Genomic DNA, 13,008 nt, shown 5'->3' with positions numbered 1-13,008 from the left:
GAGAGAGAGAGAGAGAGAGAGAGAGAGAGAGAGAGAGAGAGAGAGAGAGAGAGAGAGAGAGCTTAAAATCAATAAGGACTATTTATTGTCTGGATTAGCTATTCTAGAATATATGCAATGAGCACCGGAACAGAATAATCATGGACTTTAATGGGTATTGAATAAAAATGTGACTGGATGGCTAGTAGTAATGTGATACTAACATAACAGGCAAACAAGTGCTGAGGCAATAATTATTTGAAATATATAATATAAAGTGAAGACAGATTTGAAAAAATCTGCAGGAGGAAAATCACTTTTCTGACTCTAATTTTTCAAATTTTAGACATTTGTTTAAAAAAATATCACAAAGTTGTAGGCTCTCGAGAGTTCTAGACTTGTCATCAATGTTTAGGCAGAACAAAATATGAACTGGGTAAGAAAGACATTCCCACCCATTTTGTTTAGGCTGCCTATAAAAAAAATTATAAACTTCCTCAGCACACACCTTAGACAATATTTTCCCATGGATACATGAAGTGTACACTCTCACATTAATTCATACTTTCTGCTTTATTATGACTATAAATGTGAAGAATGGCTTATGATCATCTTTGAACAGAAACATTCAAAACTGTCTATTATTAAGCCTCCCCAGAGATTACTGATCTTAAGCTAACATAAACTTTTAAAACCTACGAATAACCTACAGACGACAGTCCAAATAATGACATTCTGTCAATTTTATTTACACTTTTATTTATTTGAACCCAAAAGTTCTCAATTTTTTACGTGGATTATCTAGAAAATAAATATTACCCTTGCCTTCATAAGCAGCATTAGAATGAGCAGGCACTTGTTAATTTGTATATTATCTGACTTATAACTTTATTTCACTAATGTCTGTTTAAAACTTGAGCTGTTCTGGTTGAAAAATGATTGAGTAAGTAAAAATAATGATAGGAAAATTTAAATAAAGGTCACTATTGCCAAGAAATGGGAGGTCAGATTTGCAATCCATTTGCATTTTCCCACTAAGATGGGTGGAGTTGATCTAGCAACATTTACAAAATAAGCTCATACAAAAGGGCACCACAACATATCAAAAGTGACTCTCTTCCTCTTCCACAGGGCGGTGAAGGCCAGGGATGAATTTCAAGAGTTGTTTCCGGACACTGCCCCTTCTGCTTTTCCGAGGCAGGGTCCCAAACATGCTTGAGAAGTTGCTTTCCCACATGGGAGACATGGACCCACTGCTGGCGGTGCTAATGCTCCGATTCCTCCTTGAAGATGACCTCTTCAAAAAATCATCCCCATCCTTGAGGACAAAGCACTCATCATCTGTGCTTGTCTGCCGGCTGAAGGCTCCCCTGCTCAAGTCCTCAGACACACATGTCTGGTAACCGTCCTCACTGTCCATTGTCATAGAGCTCAGCCAGCTCTTACAGCTGCTCTCACTGGATATTCGATTCCGTTCCAAGAGGGCTGGGCCTGGCCCAGGTAGGGTTCCAAACAACATTGATTCATCTATGTCCATGTTTTCCAAACTTGGGCAGTTAGCTGCATCACCTAGAATGCAGAAAACAAAGTCTACTGTTTAGTAGACTAATGGATCTGGGCATCAACTCCTACAAGTAAATACATCAAAATGTATCTTCAAAGGGAACAAGAAAGAGTGAGGGTGAATAATACTTTTCACTGAGCTTTGACTTGCATGAATAAGTGAGTGTGTATGAGACCACTTGATGATACACCTTGTAATAGGATTTCTCAAATTATTGTTCATGGACTACTTTCCATGTAAAATGGCTTCTATGGTCATGAAAATGGAATACATTGAATAAATGTAAACAAGATTGTTCATATCAGAGCAGTTTAACTCATCTGACAGTATGCCACAGTGTGACTTGTAAATTTCCAAAAGGATCATTTCTTAAGCTGAAGTGGCCCTGCAACCTTTTATTAAAATTCTCACACAAATGGGAATCTAAAGAATATTGTTGGGAAAATGCTATCTTATAAATATTCTCTATTTAGTTGCTCTGATTTTAAATTACTGTCTTTTTTAATAATTCTAAAATTATTATCACATTGTTTGAAATGTATGGGAAACACAGTTATAAAACCTGTACCTGTTGGCTCATTACAGAGAATTCAAAGGTGTTTAAAACAGAAAGGATATCTTCCAGCCTCAATATTCCAGTTTCTTTCAGAATATTTTTAATACTTTAATGCTCTGGAATGGTACTGTACCCAGAAAACAGCTCTGTCCTCAAATAAGTAATAATTCATTTGAAAAAAAATAAATGTTATCTCCTTAGCTAAATTTTTCATCAACCCTTTATAACCTATATCTGAACTCTCCAAACTCAAATTTTAATCACACACCAACATCTGTCAATACCCCACGTGTTTCAGTACTGAGTTGGTTGGTATGCTGCTAAAAGAAAGGCAATTATTTGTAATACTGGACTGAGAAAGACATACAGTCAGCCCTTGTATCAATGTGTTTCACATCTACAGATTCAATCAACCACGGACTAAAAATATTGGGGGGAAAATCTCCCAGAAAGTTCCAAAAAGCAAAACTTGAATTTGCCACACTGCCAAGCACTACACTGAATCCACATGAATGAAGGGATGCATAGGCATACCCTGCTGTAGCTCATATGTAAATATAGGTTATCTGCAAACACTAAGGCATTTTATTTAAAGGACTTAAACATCCTCAGATTTTGGTATTCACAGGGGTCCTGGAGCCAATCCCTCAAGGATACCAAAGGAACTACTGTAATTAGAAGGTAATTCTGCTTCAGGAAAAGTAATAGAATACTACTGCTGCTCTCCTTTGTCCTTGGTTGACCATATAAAGAGACTGTTTATTTTTCCATTTGATCTGAACAGTTGATTATTGCCAGCGCTGCAGTGACCAATCATAGTGCTTTTCATAATTTTTGCTAACATAACCTACTTTATTTCATCTCGCAACAAGTTGATTGAGCAGCAATTGCTTTGTAGAATCTCAAGAATGCTCCGGAAGTGGAGGCAAAGGTTTCCCAAACACCTTCAAGTCTAGAGAAATCCAGGAGGTAGCTGGATTTTGAAACTCTGCCTTGCTAGCAATCTTCAGACTCCCCCAAAATCTACTATGAATGTTTAAAAATATTAACTTAAAAACATAAAAAGAGAAGCAACTCATACATAAGTTGTATTTTTTTTTAAAAAGACCTCAACATAAATCTCTAGGCCATAAATTAGTGTCTAATTAAAAGTTAAACATATCTTTTTCCTGTAAACAGATGATTACTTTTGACAAATATCTAGTTATGAATAGAGACTTTAGTTTGGTATTACCTGAAAATGATATAACCTACATTTCATACCCACATAGCGAGTGGTTTCAGTGAATTATTTGTACATATAACTTCATTCCTCATAGCAAATGTCACATCAACAAATTTTAACTCAACCCTTCCCTTTATAATGCACACAATGGCAAGACCCATGAATTCACCATTATAATGATCATTTACATTTTTGTCTTGGGTTTGAAGGCCATGAAGGAGATTTCTCTGCATTAATGTAACTTACACAATTTGAACAAATGATAAGAGCTCTGCACAAGAAGCATGCTACCATTCCAGTCTCAATAGTTTCTGAGCACTACGCAGTCCCTGAGCCATAAATGTGCTCAGGGACTTCATTCATCAACTAAAGTCAGGCAATCACTCCTACTGCTCTTCTAAAATCTCAGGGTGCCTCTTGCAAGTATGTGCACACAGATGCACGTATGTATGTTTTCATGTGCATATGTGTTATATGTGTGGAAGAGGGGATGTGACTTGACTTATCCCTCCTCTAAAAACATAGGTCACTCTGAAGGTCACACCAAAGAAACACAGACTAGTATTCTTTATCCATGCTAGACTATTTTTTCTTGCAATGATGATAATCTCAAAGCAACTTATAGGCAGAAACACTGAAAGGGTAAAATGTTAGTGTGGTTTCTAAACAGGAAGTCACATTTACCATGAAGCAAGCGTTGTTCTTGTAACTGCAGAGATCTGAACTCCACCCATTTCTTCTTCAAGGTTTGCTGAGAAAAAAGAAAAAAGTGTTAATTATTAGGAAATCCCAGTGAAGATAGCAAATTACTTATAGCTGTTGAGATTCGTCATTGAATTTTTTTCTTTTCTTCCTAACACTAACAACCCCTACCATTCATTTGAGAGGTTTTTTGTTTGTTTTTTGTTTTTTCCTGTATAAAAGGAGGATACTGGAAACAAATACTACTTTCTCAAGAAATGATCTAGTAGAACAATGGCATTTATATATATATATATATATATATATATTTTTTTTAACTATTATAGAGTCAGATTGCTCAGGTTTGTGTCCATTTACTATTTGCTTAGGCAAGGGTTTACTCTGTAGGCTGCCCCCATCTGCAAGACAAAGACAATAATAGAACCTAAACCCTGGGATTGTCATGAGGATTAAATGAGTTAGTAGATGTTCAATGTTTAGAACAGTAACTAGAGCTTAGTTAGTAAATGTTCAATAAATACTATCATCATCCTATAAGCCTGGGTCACTAGAACAGTCTTTTCTGCTGGACAGCTATTTATTTTTCACACTTAAAAGGAGAAGTCTACCTGTTCTGAATGGCTTCCTTGGAGAACTAAACTTAGATCACTGCTAAGCACCTTAACTTAACTGCTTCCTTCCTCGGATGCCCAGCATATAGGAGGAGTGGCCCAGGATGGGGATGAAGTGGCTGCTGTAATGGTTGAGACAGCACACGAGGCCTGTTCTAGCACACAGACCAAGCTGAGGCAATGAGAATCGAAAGCCAGCCAGGCTGAAGGCATCTGACAAGGCACCTTCAAAGTCTTGTCCTCCCTCCAGCTCATTGTCCTCTACTCCACCCATCTCTTTGTCATTTCAGGTCCCCACAGCCAGCCCATCAGGCAGGCACAGCTCAGATTTGCCTGTGGACACTTAAGCCAGAGGAAAGGCAGCCTAATTGGAAACAAGGGGTCCTTTGTATGAAGCAATCTGGAAAGGGCAGATGAAAGCTAAAAAGGAAGAGGGGGGGAAAGTACATTTGGAAGAGGAAGGCCTAAGGAAAAGAAAATAATAAAATTACAAGAACGTTATTAAATGCTTAAGGGAAAAAATGGCTGGTTTCTCAATTTAGGGACTAAACAATCACTGGGCAGGGTTTTTTAATCCTTGATAAGAGAAATATTTAGCAGCAATCCTCATGGTTGCCAATATAATATACAGGCAATAAATCAAAGCCATAAAATGTTTGGCTCCATTAATTTCTTGGTTTTTTTGTACTATAATATTGTCTATATGGCTATTAGACTGCTGGATTACCTGCATCACAGCTTTCATTACCTGCATAAACCTGTGGTCATGTGAAGGTCAGTGTTAGGAAACCCACAGAGTATAGAACTAACAAGTGTCTGGCCTATAAACCAACCTCATTCTTCTTTCTTAAAGAGGTTTACTTTTTACAAGAGAATAGAGTCCAACAGGGGAGCATAAAGATAGGTTAACAGTCAAAATTAAATATAGCGAGAAGAGGAAGTTATATTTCTGCACTTACTATTTAGAAATACAAAGTCAGAGCTTGCCAAATAGCTAATTTTTATAAAAATAATGGCTTTAAAATATCTCATTTGTTGATTTGGCCCAGTCATCTAAGTATGTCGTCACTTAAACCAAGAAAATACCAGTGTAAAGAGCAGCTGTGTCAGTGACTAAGAGTTTTTAGAATATATGTAAGCTTCCCTATTTTCCTCAGAGTCTGTTTCTGCCTGTTATTAGCATCAGAGTTGTGTATTTGGACAAATTTACTCTCCCACCATAAGAAGAAAATTAAGGCACATGTGAGATCTAACCATACTGAGCCACAACCCCTCACTGTGCCTAGATCAGTGCCTGGTACATAGCAACTACTCAGTAAATACTGGTTGAGTGAATATATGAAAGAATAGCTTCCTGAAACAGTGCTCAACTATCACAGATTGGACATTTTAGATTAGATGGTTTTCCAACGTTTTAAACCTACATGAGACAGACATATAGCTAAACATTTCAATGGCGCTTTACTACTTTCACAGTGCTTTCATGGATACTATGCTATTTAATTTTCCTAACTGTCCTAAAAGTTTCAGATTAGAAAATAAAGGTTTAGTGTAGCAAAATATTTCCCAAAGGCTACAAACCCAGTAAATGACAGAGCTAGATTAAAAAGTAACTCCCCCAGCTAGTCCATCAGATGTACCGTTTTCATAGTAAACTTTTGAGTCATAAGTCATGAGAAAGGGAATCCCTGAAAGCACAGAGTCTTTTGAGGGACAGAATGTACCCTTACAGGACACACAAACTAAATGTCATTGTGTGAAGGGGAAGCCAGTCTAACCCCAGTTATAGGTCAGACCCAGACATTTCTGGCTCAAGAGGTGAACTGGAAATCTCATCATTTCAAGATTAGAAAAAGGACAGAAATGCAAGAAGGTAAGCAGGAATAAACCCAAGGGTCTGCTAGACCTGGAGAAGCAGAAAGAGGCAGCTAGGAATTTGGATCCTATGGTGATATATGTTTTAAAGGCACTTACGCAGCATAGGATAGAGGCAAGTTTCACACTTGAGAAAAGAGCTTGGTTGAAGCTACCACACCATGAAAAGGAGGCTGGAGAAAGAGGCTGGTGGTGGTTATGACTCGAGCACAGCCTGTACCTAGAGGCAGGAGTACATAAACGCAGCCTCGTGACCTGAGCCAAGCTTCACACTGACCCTCCAGGGAAGGCAGCCAAGCTGCCAGAGCTGGCTCTGGATTGGGAGCCTTGAAGTGAACAAGGCAACGGCCCAACTATCACACGAAGCAGAAGGGAGAGGTCACCCTCAAGGGAAGTGGGAAATCTACACTCCAAAACACCCACAAAGTTTAGTGACAAGAAAGACAACAAAACTGAACATCAGTACTTGGATTCTCGCCAAATAAAATGAAAAAAGAAAAGTGTCCAGAGAAGACTTTAAAACAAGAATATTTACAATCTTTTGAGATAGAATGAGATCGATGTTAATAAGAACAAGAAATTTGAAACAAAGAAATAAAACAAGAACAGATAAACATGCAAAAGAGCTATTTGAAAATTAAAAACTTAACTCTTAAAACTCAATAAGAAGAACACATTCTATACAGGACACAGACAACATTATTGAAAATATACTAAGGAATTCAAAAAGAACATAAAAAAGATAAAGTAATACAAAATATGAAAGCTGTTAGGAAGCATGGAAGATAAATCAAGAACTCTAAAATATGTCTCACTGGAACTCTAGAAGATAATTCAGGGAATGGTAAAGGAGGTATAGGTGAGCCTTGAACAATGCAGAGGTTAGGTACACAGACCCCACCCCCCCACAGTAAAAAATCTGCATATTAACTTTTCTCCCCATAACCTAACTGCTAATAACCTATTGTTGACTGGAAGCTTTACTGATAACATAAACAATCAATTAACACATATTTTGTATGTTATATGTATTATGAACTGTATTCTTACAATAAAGTAAGCTAAAGAAAAAAAAATATTATTAAGAAAATCATAAGAGAAAATACATTTGCAGTACTATATTTATCGATGCCATAAGTTTACATCATCTATTTGCAAGATGAAAAATAATCTGTGATAGTGGACCTGTGCAGTTCAAATCCATGTTGTTCAAGGCTCAACTGTATATTCAAAGGGATCAAGATAATAGTTTTCCAAAACTAAAGAAAGGCACAAGTCTTCAGTTTGAAAGGGCAGTGCAAGTTCCAAGTTCCAAGCAATATAAATTTAAAAATGAATTCAGAGCTAATCACATTGTGGCAAAACTGTAGATCAGTAAAGACAAAAGAACATCTTAAAAGCAACCAGCAAAAGATGAAAGATTGCCACAAACTGAAGTACTGTTTTTTTAAAATACTCAAAGATAAAAAGTCCTCTAGAGAGAATTACCAAGAAAAAAAAGAAGAGAAGGCATAAAAAGTAGTAGAAATAAAAATGGGAACATGATCACAGTTGTAATAGAAAACAAAAAGCTGAGAATAAAATATTTTTTAACAACTTCATGCAATAAATTTGAAAATTGAAAAGCTTTATTAACAAAAGCATAATTCAATAAAGCTGGCTCAAAAAACAAAACAAAACAGGACACAAAGCCTGAGCAGTCTTATAACTAATAAAGAAACTAGAACATAATTTAGAAGTATTCCCACCACAAAAAGAACTTCAACCCCTGATGATTCTGATAGTGTTACAAGTATTCTACCAGAGAACAAAAAGGGGAAAATACTCCCCAGCTCATGCTAAGAGTAAATATAATACCAAAACTAAATAAAATAGTCAAAATAAGTCCCTTTAAAGTCAAGAACAACGCAAGAATGCCTACAATTATAGTTTCTATTCATCATTGTACTGTAGGCCCCAGGTGGTAAAGTAAGAAAAAGAAACTGAATGTCATTCCTAACAGGTAGTTATAATCTTTATAGAAAACCTAAATAATAAATAATTTATTAGGAATTATATAGTTGAACAAGGTGTTTGAATATAATAACATACCAATACATTAATTTCAAAGTGTTAATAAACTATAATAAGAACAAAAATCCTAAATTACAAAAGAATAAATCTATTAAGAGCTTTATAGGGTCTATTTGCATATAACCATAAAAATGTATTTCTAGACAGAAAGAAAACAAAAAATGGGGAGTTCATCTGTTAGTAAGAAAATGCAATACCATATGGATGTCAAGTCTCCTCAAATCGATCTATCTATATAAAATGTAATACCAATCAAAAACTCCAACATTTATTTATGGAACTTGACAGTCTGATTCCAAAATTTATATAGACAACCAACAGACCATGAGTAACCTGGAAGGCTTCCCCAATCAGATATCAATATTTACCACTATTGTATAATAACTATCTTTAAGATAAACAAATGGATCAATGATTCAGAATAGGGATCCTGTAAGAAAATCCATGCATATATAGAACTTGCTTAAAAATAGATTTTCACTGCAGGTTAAGTGGAGAAAAGCACTCCATGATACTGGAAGAACTAAGTACTCATATAGAAAAAATAAAATAAAATTGGAACCTTTTCTCACACTAATAAAAAAATTCTGGATGAATTAAGGACTTAAATGTAAAAAGAAAACTTTAAAACTTTTAGAAGATTATATAGAAAATTCAGATTACTCACAAAGGATAAACAATTAAGAGCTCTCTCATAAGCAAAATATCAAAACAGCAATATATTCAAAGTGCTAAGGGAACAAAACATCAACTTAGAATAATTAAATTACCTAGCAAAACACTTTCAATAGTAACAGGGAAATAAAAGGTTTCATTTTATTTGGCAAATAAAGACCCTCACTGAAGGATGTACTAGAACAAGAAGGAAAGTCAACCCAGAGGTAAGGAACCAAATATAACAAAAAAGGAGAGCACATCAATTCAACAGGTTCGTATATTTGTTCACTACCAGCTATTTAGAACAAAACCTATATTTTTTTCATTTTAAAATTTGATGAAAAGTCTCTTAAGTAAACAATAATAAGGAAGACTGGGGCCTTAAATGGATATTTAAAGCATGCTAAGGTCCTCAGGATATCTGGGAGAGGATGGAGATATTAAAAATGTATACATCTGTTAAAAAAAATAATAGTTAAGTATATATGTTAAAACTCAAAGAGAAATGTTCAAAGAGCAGAAACTGGTTAGATGCATGACATGTGTGTTGTACAAGTGTACTTTATTCCATGGAATATAAACTTCTTTTTTTTTCATTTATGTCTTAGATAACTTCATTAGTTTATTCTATATATTTCCTTCCTTTTCTACAAACGATTGAGAAAGCCAGATTTACATTTTAAATTTTAATAAGACTATCTCCTTTTTGCAAAAACAAATTAAGTTTTGACAGTTTTAAAAACCTAAACACAATATGAGACACTGTTTATGTAAAAATAAAATGCTATAGACTTTCCCCTTAAAGTCAAGAATAAGACTATCATTATTTATAATATACTGAAGGTTCCCGCCAATGCTATAAAAGAAGAAAAATTAATTAGTTGGATAATTGGAGGTAAAGGGGCAAAACTTTCATTATCTGCAGTGATATTATGTCTATACAGAAAATCTAAGGAAACCTATGAAACTTTTATAAAAATAAAGGGAGCTCAGAAAGACAATTGGATTTAAAAATCAATAACAATAAATTAAATGATCATTTATTGGGTTGTTGGAAAAGTCATGACTTAGTTTTTCTATTTTTTTCTTTGCAAAAATGCATCATGACTTTTCCGACAACCCAATAAAATTAAAAGGTCATATGTATTAAGCAAGAAAAATTATAAGGTACATAAGAATAAATATAGGGCCAGCCAAGTGGCGCGTTGGTTAAGAGCTGGCTTGGGACGCCAGAGGGCCCTTGTTCGGATCCCACATATGAGGGCCAGTGACACTGCCCTCTACAGCTAAGATGCTGAACAACAGCTCCATCTGGAGCTGGGCTGCCAGGAGTCACCAGCGAGGGCGTAGGCTGCAGCCCCTGCTGCAGTGGGTTGCCATGGGCTACCATGTATAGCCAGCAGCCAGCGTGAGTGGCCAGCAGCTGCAGTGAGCGGCCGTCCAGAAGCCGTCGACTGATCTACCTTGCCCAGGAAGAGCGCAGTGATGGTGCCAACTTGGGCCAGTGAAGCAACCTCCTCCACAACTAGACTGAAGAATGAAAGGACAGCAACTTGTCTGTTCCCTATCCCCCAATTCCCCAGCACTGTTCCCATCCCCCCAATTCCCCAATAAAAATCTTTTAAAAAAATTAAAAAAAGAAAAGAAAAACCCATAAAGATGCCAGTTGATCTCAATTATTCTATAAATGCAATTCAATTCCTATCAAAATCTGAACAGAAGGTTTTTTCAAAGAACTTTACAAATTGTTTCTAAAATATTACAGGGATAAGCAAAATAAGAAGAGTATAAAACCAATGCTGACAGAAGTAAAGAGGGCTTGCTGATGAATTAGATGGGGAAGAGAATGCAAGGTAAAATATAAATCTAGTAACTCCACCCTTATGCACTCAATAATTAAGAAGTGTCTACTTCATTAAAAAAAGAAAACAAACAAACAAAAAAACTAAACTACAAAATGGCAGCAAGTGAGCAACCTGCCTCTAGCAAACCATGCAATCCTTGCTCAGAGAGGCTGCCTCGTTGTCATGCAGGAGCAGCCCTGGGATAAAGAGGTCGATGGAGGCTGTGGGGAGACATCTACAGGAGTCCAACCCAGATGCATATGAGTGAGGGTCTGGATTTCATGGCCCTGCAGAGCCTCACCAATCTCACATTTTGATATTTTAAGACCCTGAAGAGCCATCCATTTGAACATTCTGCACTGAGCACTTTCTCCTAACAAATTTAATTTTTATGTCTTCAGATTTGATAGTGTGTTTGCCAAGAAGTAGAAAGAACAGCCACAGGAGTACAGGGATATGATTTTTGTAGTAAGAATGATGCAGAAAGGAAGGACACAGAAGAAGAAAACAGGAAGCCAAAATCTAGGCCCTTTTGCACAAACATGCAGCACTTGGGAAAATGACAAAAAGACCAGCTCTTCCTCAGTTTGTTTTTTTTCCAAACAAAATGTAAATCAACGGAGATCCCAGGTGCATGAATGAAAAGTTCTTCAAGTGATGGCCTTCCTGTCGTCTTTCTGAGTCTCATAGACACAGAGAAGGAGGAAGGGAAAAAGCCATTTTCATTGGTTTGTGGAATTTTATATACCTGCAAAGGTCACTGTGTGGCTTTTTGATAATTCAGCAGTTCAGACTCATCATGACATTTCATTTTCAAGGGCTATCTCAATTCCTCAAATAGATATTTATTTTACCATTCATACTTTCAAGGATGAAAAATGTGCCTAACTATATTAAATTAAATTACCTTTAAAGCTTGCAGCTTTGCTTCAAGCTCTATTCTTTTGAGAATCGTTGTTCCATTAAGAGTCTCTATCCTGTTTTAAGAAAAAAAGGGAGGGAGGGAGATAGCATGAGTGATCAGTCAAACAAGTACCAACCTTATGGAGCGCTAAAATTTGAGCACAGACTAGCCTTAAAAAGCAACAAAAATGTTATGGTTCTCATGACACATTAGTATCTGGACCTAGGCCACATCAGAGAAAGAAAATGGAAAACAAACAAGCAAACAAACAAAAAACTCCCCTTGAGAGGATAACTGAAAGAAATAATTCTGGTTAATTTGTGAACTGTAGTTCATTTTATAGAAGGCACATATGGCAATGATGGTTGTCCTCTACTAGAATCTATTCTTGTGGGGTCTGGCTGAATCACCTTTCATTTGGTGGATGTTTATTGGGCATCTACTCTCTGGCAGACTGAAGACACCGTGCTAAGCACGTGTGGTACAACAATAAGAATAACAAGCACTAGGACTTTCAGACAGTGGAATCAACATGTTATTTCCTGAAACAGGGAAAGATTCTCCCTCCATAGGATTCCAGGAGCTTTTACCTCTGCAAATTGCCTTAATTTTGGAACTAGAACAAATAAAACCAGAACTACTATGAGATAATAATCTTTATATGACTCTCTCATCTCAAAACCTTTCAAGTTTACAAACTTTAATCAATTTAATAGTGTTCTTTCTCCCTCTACCAAATACCTTGCTAAAAATAAAAAGATTTGTTCTATCCTGAGTGATTTGATTTGTGTTGTGAGCACAAGTTAGAAGCCTTTATTTTGATTACTAAGCCATCAATCTGAATAAGATAAATTTCATGTGTGAGTCACACACCCAAGCATTTTTAAAGTATTGGTTCAAACTCCTTCTGATAAATAAGCTGTCACTCTATTTATAAAGATGCAAGAGGGCCGGCTGAGTGGCGCGATGGTTAAGAACTCGCTTGGGATGCCAGAGGGCCCCGGTTCGGATCCCACAT

At 36.2% G+C, this 13,008-nt stretch overlaps 1 protein-coding gene across 4 annotated transcripts in view; it reads right to left on the bottom strand.

Moving 5' to 3' along the window:
- Positions 1-13: 13 nt before the first annotated feature.
- Positions 14-13,008, bottom strand: part of CYTIP (cytohesin 1 interacting protein) — a 68,624-nt gene continuing 55,629 nt past the window's right edge. For all 4 annotated transcript variants that reach the window (XM_019636869.1, XM_019636871.1, XM_019636870.1 and 1 more), the window contains 3 exons: positions 11,994-12,063; positions 4,009-4,075; positions 14-1,548 (listed from right to left, as the gene is read on the bottom strand). In XM_019636869.1, coding sequence (XP_019492414.1) covers positions 1,082-1,548; positions 4,009-4,075; positions 11,994-12,063 — 604 coding nt within the window. In that variant the 3' untranslated portion in view covers positions 14-1,081. The remainder of the gene's footprint in view (positions 1,549-4,008; positions 4,076-11,993; positions 12,064-13,008) is intronic.

The sequence above is a fragment of the Hipposideros armiger genome, unplaced genomic scaffold (assembly GCF_001890085.2).
Source record: "Hipposideros armiger isolate ML-2016 unplaced genomic scaffold, ASM189008v1 scaffold_30, whole genome shotgun sequence".
Classification (NCBI taxonomy): domain Eukaryota; kingdom Metazoa; phylum Chordata; class Mammalia; order Chiroptera; family Hipposideridae; genus Hipposideros; species Hipposideros armiger.
This window is presented reverse-complemented; position numbering and strand designations above follow the sequence as displayed.